The 12,117-nt window shown below is 40.5% G+C and overlaps 1 protein-coding gene across 2 annotated transcripts in view; it reads right to left on the bottom strand.

Moving 5' to 3' along the window:
* Positions 1-12,117, bottom strand: part of CPQ (carboxypeptidase Q) — a 246,024-nt gene that overhangs the window by 213,397 nt on the left and 20,510 nt on the right. For both annotated transcript variants that reach the window (XM_036436581.2, XM_045581327.1), the window contains exon 2: positions 4,328-4,535. In XM_036436581.2, the coding sequence (XP_036292474.1) occupies positions 4,328-4,535 (208 nt within the window). The remainder of the gene's footprint in view (positions 1-4,327; positions 4,536-12,117) is intronic.

The raw sequence follows: 12,117 nt of genomic DNA, 5'->3' as shown, positions 1-12,117 counted from the left end.
CAAACTGAAAATGTCTAAAAACCAAACCAATTATGTAGCCTTCAAATCAGCTCCCTCTCCTGAAACCTGTATTTCTCATTACTCTCTTGTCCCTAAGCCAGGTGGAGGGAAACGGAAACTGAGGCAGACTGGAGAGGACACATCCCATCAACAAAAGGACTTTGGAGCTCATTTCCTTGGCTGGAGTTTGCTGATGAAGCCAGATCTGGTTTTTCCCTACAAACCACAAACCCTTATTTCTATGTATAACTCATGACTTTAAACTATTGGGCCGAACTGAACACAGATTCATCTCATCGTTTTTAATCCTTGCCTATTGTAAACTTGGACTTCTCCAGCTTCCCATCAAATGGAACCAGTTCTGATAATGTTATCCTTCTGCTGTCCCTCTTCATCCATTGCCTTCATCTATACTCTCATTGTATCATATCTGCATGATTAGAACAGTTTCCTGTCTTCTTCTCAAAGCATGCTATGCACAGTCACCAGATTTATCTTTCTAAGCAGTAGCTCCCCCACTTTACCTTGCATCAGAATCACCTGGGGATGCTGGTTGTACCACAAGTCCACACCCAAGCATTTTTAAATTTAATGGGTTTCAAATGGGGCCTGATAATTTGCATATCGACAAGCTCCCAGATGAGGTGGATGATGGTGTTTCAGGGACTATATTTAGAGAAATAGTACTCTCAAATATCACCCCCACTTTCACCCCATTCAGTGATTCCCCATTTCCTCCACATTAAACTTAAATATTCCTCCCCAGCCTAGAACTTTGGGTTCTTACAACCTGGTCTCTTCCACCCCACAATAACATTTCTCTGATCTCCTATGAAACCTTCTGGCTTCAGCCAAACTGGTCTGCTTGTGTATTACCCAAGTGCATTATATGCTCCCACCTTCTTGCCTTGATCAGGTGTAGAATGTCTTTCCTCTTTCTCTCTCTTGTTCAAGTAACTTTTTCATGGAGTACACCCCAAACCCATATCTCAGTGAAGCCTGCCCTAATCAGATTATCTCTGATCTACTATCTCTTCTGGATTCCTATAGCATTAGCTCTCCAGGTTGCTTGGGGTAAACTAGAGGGTGAGGGTAAAGGAGAGAGATCAACCAAAGGCATGCATATAAGCCTAACCAATGGACACAAACACCAGAGGGTTGAGGGCATGAGTTGGGGGTGGGGGTGAAGACACATATGTAATACCTTAATCAATAAATAAAATTAAAAATAAAGTGCTTAGCATTTAGAAATAAGAGTCATACTCAGAGTCTCTAATGAATCGTAATGAAGTATCTATGTTTTCCAATGATCTTGAGTTCTACAGCATCAGTTCTCAACCTGTGGTTGGGAGGAGATGCACAGGTTGAGAACCGCTAGGGTCATCTAAGACTATAGGAAAACACAGATATTTACAGTACATTACGATTCATTAACAGTAGCAAAATTACAGTTATGAAGTAGCAACAAAAATAATTTTATGGTTGGGGGTCACCACAACATGAGGAACTGTATTAAAGGGTCGCTGCATTAGGAAGGTTGAGAACCACTGTGCTAGAATATGCACAAAATGATGTACAATAGCACTACCGGAAAGAGGTATCTCACCTGGGCTGGAGTTGAATATCAGGGAGGGCTCTGCAAAAGAAACACTTAAGATGAATCTTGAGGGACCTTGTGAGACAGTGAGAAAGGAAATAGGATGCTGAGGAGGAGAAAGCACTTGCAAACTTTGAGGAAATGTGGCAAACTGATGACATTCTCTTCATGAAGATAGAAAATGCAGTAGAAAGAAGTGAAAGGCTGAGATTGCTTTTGAAAGAAACTAACACTGAGATAACTATGAAACATCCACAGAAGAATCAGCAGGTAGTTGGACATGAGGATCTGGAGCTCAGGCAGTAGTAAGAATAGGAGAGGTGGTTGAAGCCACAAGTGTACAGGGATTGCTCAGGAAGAATATTCTGAGTGACAAGCCAGAAAATAGCGAAGGAAGTGGAAAAGAGATAGTGGGAGGGAGAGAGGGAGGGAGAGAGAGAGTGAGAGTGAGAGAGAAGATATCAGAAAAGCAGTCAAGAGATAAAGTAATATTGTGGCCTGAAAAATGTCCACTATGTTTGATAATTAGTCAACTATTTGTGACCTTAACAAGTTCCATTTCTTACTAGCAAAAGCCAGGTTAAAATGGTCGGTGGGGTGAATGAAAGATAAAGAATTACAGATAGGAGGGAATATAAAATACTCTTTAAGGAAAATTGACTCTAAGAAACAATTAGCTAGAAGTGGACAAAGAGACAGAACTTATTTCATTTGGTTTTAATTTTTCAGGATACAAGACTTAAACATGTAAATATGCTTAATTCTTTGAACTTTTATTTCCCTACCTATAAAGTAGGGATAATAAGGCTCCTTCTGCTTGGTTCCTTGGGTCGCTGTCAGAACAAATCAGATGACATATGTGAAAGATTCTAATCTAAGTACTAAGTAAAGGGCAAGGTTATTATGTATTTATAAATGTTGAAAATAAGTAGTTATTAAAGTCAAGAGTCCAGTGAAATATGGTTGGCTATAAAATCAAGAAAAAAATATGTAATCAGTCTAGATCTAGAAATATTCATAAAAATGTCTTCTTAATATACACTACAAGTTGTTGACCCCAATTCTTAAGAGGCTAACAGCAGATTTCTAAGTCTTATGCTGGACAAAATTTTTCTGGGGCTCCTGGGTTATAGTTTGGGTTTCCAAACATCTTCATTACACCAGAAAGAAAAAGAAAAAAAGCCAATTAACCCTGGCATTCGGCAGTGCATTATGTCATCTGGAAATTTATTAGTCTTATGAGGAGTAGTTCTTAAATAAATATTGCTGGCAATCACCCAGTTTCCCAAAGCAAAACACTAGCTCCATAATTTAAGTCTCATGACCAGTGAAATCATGGTGAATGGCAACAGCTTTCTCCGTATGTTATTCTAAGGGGTGACTGAGGCATTCTGGGACATAAGCTAGCCATTTTAGGACTTCTGAGAAGATTTACCATCCAACAGAATATGGTCTAATGATTATTCCACTAGCCACCAAACCTTTAAAGACTCTACCAAAGAACATTATTTCTAGCACTATGACATGAGTGGACTAGACTTTCTCTCATAAAACTTCTAACAGGTGGTCTTCACATGTCCCATCTCCTTCCCCTGGGAAGATATTTAACCCCCTTAAAAGAAAAATGTCCCTTTCCTTCTTCTCTGCACTTTTGGATAACTCCTTCTGACTTGATTTCCTACTTGCTAATGTACCCTCCTCAATTATTTTATTTTCAAGGGTGTAGGGTGCTAATAAAGTTCAAGTAGCTATGTTTCCAGCTCCAAATAATAATTGTGCAGAATAAGCTTTCCTTTACAGTAGGTAACTAAAGACCTGGGCTTGAGAACCAAATACACTCTACTTGCAATTATTTTTGCATTTCTTTCTCTGAAAGAGATCAGGCTATAATGCTAAAATGGTGCTCTGTGTATCCATGTTTCTCCAATATTTTATCCTTAATATGTAGCTATTCAAGTAGACAAAATGTCTGCACGTCAATTTTTAGACCTTTTTATTCACTGAAATGATGAATTTCATCCTAAGACTGAGGGTCAATAAAGCACTTTGCAAATTACTGCCATCAGAACCACAAAGAAAGAGACAAGACTTGGGTTGCCTTCACATCATACCGCCAAACGTTTATACAGACTTTTATAAATCATCAGTGTCTTTCAGAAATTTACCTCATTTATCCTTAAAAGAATTTTGTAAATATTTTTTACTCATCATCACCCATTAGTAGAAGAGAATGCCAAGGCCCAGAGAAGTTAAGAACATTTCCCAAGGCCACAGTTTTTCAAGGGCTGAACCAGTTCTATATCCAACATCCTCTACTTCCTCAATTCTGCACCATACATGTTATCCACTTTGTTTTTATTTCACTTCTCTGGCAACAATGGGAAGAGCCTGGCTTTCTCTGAAGTCATCCAAAAGTCTCTGATGGGACACAGACGTGAAGTCCGTTCTCCCACTAATGAAAATACATAATGGTTATATAAGGAATGTTGCATGATCATCACAAGTGTAGAAAGCTTTTTAAAGGAATGCACAAATGATGCCTAGAATCCTGAAAAAGCCAGATTAGATATTACAAACAAATGACCAAATGTGGGGTAGGGGAAATTCCATGAGCTAACAGGTTTGTTTGTTTTTTTCATTTGAATGGTTTGTTTTCATTTCCTAAGGACTTCTCTTTCATGGAAAACTCTGTTTTTTAAAAAAAGATTTCAAAGTAGCATCACGACAAACCTGTAAATGGAGAAGGAAGCCACCGACCGAATGAGGGATGCCACAGCCCCCACTTTGGCAGCTTCTACTGCCCCCTGGGTTCGGTATTTCACTGTGGTGGAGTAGTTGGCATAAGGCTGATTGTAAACAACAATCTTCCCTCTTGCTTCTGGGGCCCTTCTCTGCAGTTCATCGAACGAGGTCACCACCAGAACTTCTGCTGTAATGCCTAGAAATAAAAGTCATGTGAGATTAACTTATAGTTTCCTATCAGCCAGGTTGGACGGGCACACGAAGGTCACATACGCTCTATCTGCTCCATCTGGAAAACTGTTTTAGTAGATCAAAGTGTTACAGCCATTTGCCATGGGAGAAAGATTGTGAGGGTTAGCCAGTCTCCCAAGAGAGAGAGAAAAGGCATTCAAAAATGTAACATACAACTCATGAGGTTTTTCGACTCCCTGGACCAGCTGGTATTAAATCGCAAATGGCTTGAAAAGATAGTAGGTTTATTTTCCCTTCTTTCCCACCCTAAGAAGTCACGAGTTTCACAGAATGACAAGAATTATTTAAAAAGAAAATGCATTTTAGGAAGCTCCCGTTGGGATTAATGAAACATATACTTATCTTTTCATAAAACTATTTTGATATGCTGTTATACAACCTTCCTTCATGACATCATACAAGGGATGGCCATTTATAAAGAAAGTGCTTAGAAGCCAATGATGTTCACTAACTTGTCCATTGTTGTTAATCCTCACCAGAGGTTATTTTTCCATTGGCCTTCTGAAAGAGTGGAAGGGAGGGGAAGAGACCCAGAGAGAGAAACATCAATGAGAGAGAGACACATAGATTGGCTGCCTCCTGCATGTGCCTCTACCAGGGCTGGGAATCAAACCTTAGGTGGCCTTGACCAAAATTGAACCCAGGATCCTTCAGTCCTTGGGCCAATACTCCATATATCCACTGAGCTAAACTGATTAGAGACACTTTTTAAAATATATATGTTTTTATTGATTTTGAGAGAGACACATGGATTGGCTGCCTCCTGCATGCCCTGACCTGGAATGGAATCAGGGACCTCCTGGTTCATGGGTTGATACTCAACCACTGAATCACACCTGCTGGGGTGATCTTCATTGATTTTTAACAAAAATAAGTCAAAGCAACCTTTCCCAAGAACCACAAAAAGTCAGCTTGTTTTCTTTCCTCCTTTGTACAAAACATTCTTACAGGATGTGGAAATTTCCCAGGCTTCTCAATTTATAGTACTTGTTCACACCAACTACATCACGATTCTTCACATAAAATTCTTGAAGATTCTGTGTAGCTGTCCTATGATCCTGTTGTCTCATTTAGAAGAGGCATGCTATCTTTCCTCAGACCACAAGTCTTGCTTGAATTTCCTGATTACGGAACAGGGTTTCACAGGTTCCGAGAAGTCATTCAAAAACTGCCAGACCACTGAAGATCCAATTTTATGGAGCAGTTACAGTAACAAAGAAACAAAAAATATATAAAAATATAAAAAAAGTATTTAGCAACAAGGGCCAGATGCAGTGGCTATATATAACTGCCTAAAAGAAAGTGGCAGGCGCCTACTGTTTTGTGGCTGTAGACACACAGTCATGAAATATGTCAGTTCAAAACCAAAGTATCAACATATATTTGGCATCCTTCCTTAATCTTGCAAACTAGAGAGCTGGGTTTTTTTTCTGGAAGTTTAACAGCTGTCATTAAAATATTCACTGTTACTTGGAAAATTCTTTTAAAATACACTGCAGTTATAAGAGAATTCCTGCTTTCAATGTAGATTCCATCACCATGGGCCCTCTGGGCAGGCTCTTCTCCTACTCTATTTCCACCATCCAGGCTGAATTTTTACTTTTACATTAAAGTGATTGATTGCAGATCTGTAAGAACGTCTCCACTAACATTCAGATCTCAATATTGAATTTATAATCTAAGAAAAGCAACATGCAATTATGGAAAGTAAGGAAGCCACTACTTTTTCACATGGTAAATATGTGCTAAAATACAAGCAAGGGTGCAGCTAGACAGAGTTGGAGAATCATAACTTTCTGAAACCTAGTCACCTTGAAACTTGACTGGCATTAATATTGGCATAGCATGAGAATTTTGTTGATGGTTTTCAGCTGTTCCTAATGAAAAACAGATTCAATGGTTTACCTAAGGGGCGTCCTAGCAATGGGGTAATTTTGGCATCTGGATTGGAGCCACTAGAAATGAAGCCAAATTTCTATAAATTTTTATAAGCCACTGCAAAATTAAAGTCATACAAGGGTGGTATTTCTCTCTGGTCTATGCTGCAAGTTCTTTTAACAAATAACAGAGCGCTGAAGAGCCGAAACCTAACATAGACACCACAGTTGCCAATGCAAATCACTAGTACTGTGTTTCCCCGAAAATAAGACATCCTCCGAAAATAAGACCTAGCGCAACTTTGGGAGAAAAAATTAATATAAGACACTGTCTTATTTTCGGGGAAACAGGGTAATAGCCATAGGTCAAAACCTATCACCATTAACTTGGAAGAAAAGTTCAAATTAATCTGTTTTTCTGAAAGCTACACGTCATCTCCGATTCTTTTGTCTCCTTCATCCTTGTGTCTAGTAAATCCTCAAACACTAATAATATTGATTGAACCCAAGGCCCCTATTGTCCCCCATTATACTCCCTCACATCAGGCCCTTATCTGTCTTTTGAACTGGTAGAAATCTGCCCCCACCAGTCACCCACCACTATTGCTGCCCCAATCTCCAGTCCAGGCCCCTCCATTAAATGTCAACAGAGCTGCCAGCCTGAACTACTGGGACTGCTGAATCAGTAGAACAGCCACTTACCCTCCACCTTACCCCTCTTCATTTACATACCAAAGGCTGTCTATCTCTATAGACACTGGATCCCTTTGCTTTCAAAGCCCATCAATAGTTCCCTTAAAAATTCCCACTCCCCATGCAAGTTCACTTCTGTGTCTTTGTTGACACTATGGTACATCATGTCATGTTGACCCTATTCTCCCAACTTCATCATGTGACAAACACTTACTTATTCCTCAGGGTGCCATTTAAAAATCACTCCTTCAGGAAGCATTCCCTGGTGCCTGGCCTCTTGTCTCAGTTCTTCCTCCCCGCCCCAGGGAGGGCTGATTCATGCACCACCCTTCTCTGGACTTGGAGAGTGTCCTGGGCAGACCTGGGCCTTGGGTGGTGAAGCTCTGCCTTTTAAGACTCTCTCAACTGTGTTCTCCTCAGGGTTTGGGGCCATGTTCATTTTTGTTTGACTCTCCAGGGCCTACCACAGTGGCTCGTGTATGTGTAGCACTTAGTCAATAAATACAGGATCCTTGGCTAGAGCTAAAGCCTTTCCATAAAAGTGCAATTTTACCCTTAAAGTTTGCTAGCACTTCTCCCTCAGCAACTCCGAAGTCTGATTCTCCTGCCACCAGAACACAGCTGCACAACAATAGCCAAGCATGAATGGCCTTGGGCGGTCAGAATAGAAGTACCGTACAAGTGCCAAGTGTGAAAACTCAGAAAGCTCTTTTTCTCTCTCTTAGAGCCTAGTGACCCTTGCTCTTTGCAGAATTTGAATGCTAGTATTAACCCTATAAACTATGAGAAACAACAATTCAAAGGAAGAGCCAGGTTTGGGAGAGGATAGCAACAGTACAAGAAGACAACAGGTAGAATAACAAGTGCCAATAGAATTGTAAGTCATGTTGGCAGTGTTCTATCTCCGTGATAACTCAGTAGCCATTAGACACTCGGGGCTGCTGAAAACTTTCAATGAAACTAATGTGATCAGAAACTGGATTTTTCATGTCATTTACTTTAATGAATTTATATTTAAATTTAAATAGCATCTGTGTGTAGTAGCTGCTCTGTGGAACTCATAATCCCCACAGGCTCAGGCATTATGCAGGCAAATGGCTGCAAGCCTCCCTGCCCGCCCTGAGGGGCCTGGCTTCCTGACAGCTCCATGACCCAGTGATGGCTCCATGACCCAGTGACGCCAGGGCCATGACCTCCCGCAGAGGTCACAGACCAGGTGGACACGAGTGCACATACTTCATTGGAGAAGACGGGGTGTGTACTAACACTTAAGGAAGACTTTTGCTGCAGTTGAATAAAGTAAAACTAGGCCATCTGGGAAACCTCACTCTTCGATGTTAGTTTGTGTTTGGACACGTTACACAAAAGAAATGCTCGTGCTGCCTACAAATCAGCAGCGCCACTGCCCTCCTTTCTTGTCTCCCTTCTTCCCTTTCCCCCATTCCCAAAAATAGTGCATGGGAACCTCTAAGAACTCAAAACTAGTGTCAGATTCACAGCAAGGCCTGCCCTGACCTCCCTATTTATAATTGCAAACCACTCCCAACTCTTGCGTAACTTTTCCGCGGAATTTTTCAGCTTCCAGCTGTGTCCACTGCAGTGTGAGCTCATGGCGGATGGAAATGTTTGTCTGTTTTATTCCTGAATGTAACCAAAGTGACTGAAATGGTGCTTGACACACATACCCTCATAGGCACAAATACACACGCACACATGCATGTACTGAATGAATGAAAATAAACCAAAAACGTAAAAGTATAGTAACACCCCATCCAGGGTCACACTCCAGAAGTGTGTGCTTTCCAAGGAAACTGTGTATTTCTGGGTATTCTGTCAGAAGAATGGAATGATAATAATGAAAGAAATAATAGCTAGATTGAGTCTCTCTTGTTTACAATCATGTGCACAGGAACTCTGCAAGGGAGTTCCTGGGAGGAAACGGAGGGGCTGAAAACAAGTTTACTACACAACTATGAGGCGGTGAAGCCCGGATCTGAATGACTGGTTTTCTGAATCCAAGAGTCATGCTCCCCCTACTAATTGCATTGCTGTTCTCAAAAACGTAAAATCTAGGTGGTTTTATTTTAAGAGGAAAACGATATGTAAAAACCCACCTAAGTTACCAGGTTTTGTTCTTAGTCTACCCCGGATCCTGCTCATGCATCAGGATGCTGTTATCACACCAGGTCCCAATCTATTCATAGGGCGGGAGGGGGAGCGGCACCCCAGGACAAGAGTCAGCAGGCTTTTGGAGTAATGAAAAGGATTATGGTGGGTAATTCTAAAGAAAATGTAGGACTGGTGCTACCGTGTTTACCCGAAAATAAGACATCCTCCGAAAATAAGAACTACTTACAGGTTTCCTTCTGAGTGAAATACAAGGCATCGTCCAAAAATAAGGCCCCCCTAGGCTCTGTCTCAGAATGCTATTGCTAAACATGAGAGATTTGGTCCACTGATTCTGAAAGAAATGGAGTCACAAGAAATTCACCAGGAAATTCAGGAATTGGATTGTTATGATGATGTTCCAGAAGATGACGACATGATTGTCATTGATTAAATGAGTAAATTCTTGATACTGTAAGATTCACAGTTTGTCTGGTTTGTGTTGACGACTACCGTACTACCGTACCGTATACAGGTAATAAATTTCCTTTATTTTCATTTAAATAAATGTGTACCGTATTCTTCTTCATGGAAAAATAAGACATCCCCTGAAAATAAGACCTAGCGCATCTCTGGGAGCCAAAATTAATATAAGACCCTATCTTATTTTCGGGGAAACCGGGTAAAACAAATGTCCTTACAAAGTGACTCTCCTGGCGATAGCTGATTATATCATAAAAATAGCATTAAAATCCTCAGGTTTCTTTTTATTCTTCACACCTAATTTTCAAAGTTGATAAATTTATCTTATTTAATATATATATTTTTATTGATCTCAGAGAGGAAGGGAGAGGGGGAGAGGGATAGAAACATCAGTGATGAGAGAGAATCACTTGATCGGCTGCCTCCTGCATGCCCCACTGGGGATCGAGCTCGCGACTCAGGCCCGTGCCTTTGACCGGAATCAAACCTGGGAACCTTTAGTCCACAGGCCGGTGCTCTATCCACCGAGCCAAACCCGCTAGGACTGATCACATTATTTTTAGCAACTTACCCTGTGCTCAATTACTACTGCAGTCTCCTGACAGAGACAACAGATACGGAGAACTGTGGTTTGGATGCAAGTCATTAATTTTGCGGAGAATTTGATAAAAGAGATTCCAATTGCACTCTCTTCTGAGTTGACTCCTCCCCAAAACAGTGAAGAATAGAAAGATAATGAAGTGAGACTTTTATATCTTGTGCTACTAAAAGGAAAAGATCACAGACAGAAAAGCGATGTCTCTGAGACTCAATTCAATGTGGTATGTTTTAGGAAATTGATTCTGGTTTTAGAAGACTTAAGCATAAATAAGAAACAATTCAGGCCCACCCAAAGGAAGCCTAGCTCCTTACTCTTATCACATAAACTTATTGTAAGCTTACTACTCAATATAACTGGGCCCAATAAAACGACTGCCTGTTACGAAGAAAGGAAAAGAATTGTTCTTTGAAACAGTGTTTTGACTTGAAATGATAAGGAAATTGCAAAATAATGGCAAGGCAGCTAAAAGAATACCAGAGCAGGTCTTCTGACTGTCCATTTGTTTATGGAAAATATTATGTCTGTATAACACCTTTTCATGAAAGAACAAGCCTTAGAGATTCAAATTCCTTCAACATATTTACAGCCCTCCTACTGGACAGGGCTTACTGCTGGGAGTTGGGGACAATTCAAGTTTGAATAAATTCCAGTCCTATCCTTAAAAATTGCATAATCTGCCCAGCCGAGTGGTTGGGCATCAACCCAGGAACCGAGAGGTCTTTGGTTTGATTCTTGGTCAGGGCACAGCCTACGTGCCCAACAGATGAGTGGATTAAAAAACTGTGGTACATCTACACAATGGAATACTATGCCGCTATAAAAAAGAAGGCACTCTTACCATTTGCAACAGCATGGATGGACCTGGAGAGCATTATGCAATGCGAGTAAGCCAATTGGATAAAAGATAACCATCACATGATCTCACTCATTTGTGGAATATAATGAACAACATAATCTGATGAACTAACATGGATCCAGAGACACAGAAGCATCGAACAAACCATCCAATCTCAGACGAATGGGTAGAAGGGATGAGAGATCAACCAAAGGAATTGTATGCATGCATATAAGCATAACCTATGGATACAGACATGGGGTGGGGGGGTGAGTGCCTATGCTGGGGGAGATGGGGCTGGGAAACAACTGGGGAGAGGTCAATGGGGTAAAAGGAGACAGCCATAGGTAACACTTTAAACAATAAAGAATTTAAAAATTTTTTTAAAGTAAAATATCATTAAATAATAACAAACCAATATTAATTCTGATGGGAGAAATCAAGAAAGTTCCTCATAAGATAAAACTTCGGCCCTAACCAGTTTGGCTTAGTGGAGAAAGCGTCGGCCTGTGGACTGAAGGGTCCCAGGTTGGGTTCCGGTCAAGGGCATATACCTTGGTTGCAAACACATCGCAGTGGAGAGTGTGCAGGAGGCAGCTGATCAATGTGTCTCTCTCATACATGCTTCTAACTCTCTCTCCATCTCCTTTCCTCTCTATAAAAAATCAATAATATATATATTTAATTTTTTTTTTTTAAAAAGGTAAAATTTTGTAGGCCTAGGAAGATTTCACTAGGTTGAAAATGAAGAAAGGGGCAAAGAATAACGAAGGGAAGACAAAAGTGGATAAAACATCTATTCATGTACAATGAATAGGCTTCCTGCCAGGCCCCAAAACAGAAAAGGGAACACTCTAAAATCTTCTCATTTTCAACCAAGATAGCCTCATCCTATTAATTCCAAGAAAGCAAGGAAAACAGTCTCCTTGAA

The sequence above is a fragment of the Pipistrellus kuhlii genome, unplaced genomic scaffold (assembly GCF_014108245.1).
Source record: "Pipistrellus kuhlii isolate mPipKuh1 unplaced genomic scaffold, mPipKuh1.p scaffold_m20_p_14, whole genome shotgun sequence".
In the NCBI taxonomy this organism is placed as follows: Eukaryota; Metazoa; Chordata; class Mammalia; order Chiroptera; family Vespertilionidae; genus Pipistrellus; species Pipistrellus kuhlii.
Note: the sequence above shows the minus strand (reverse complement) of the source record. Positions and strands in the feature narration are given on the sequence as shown.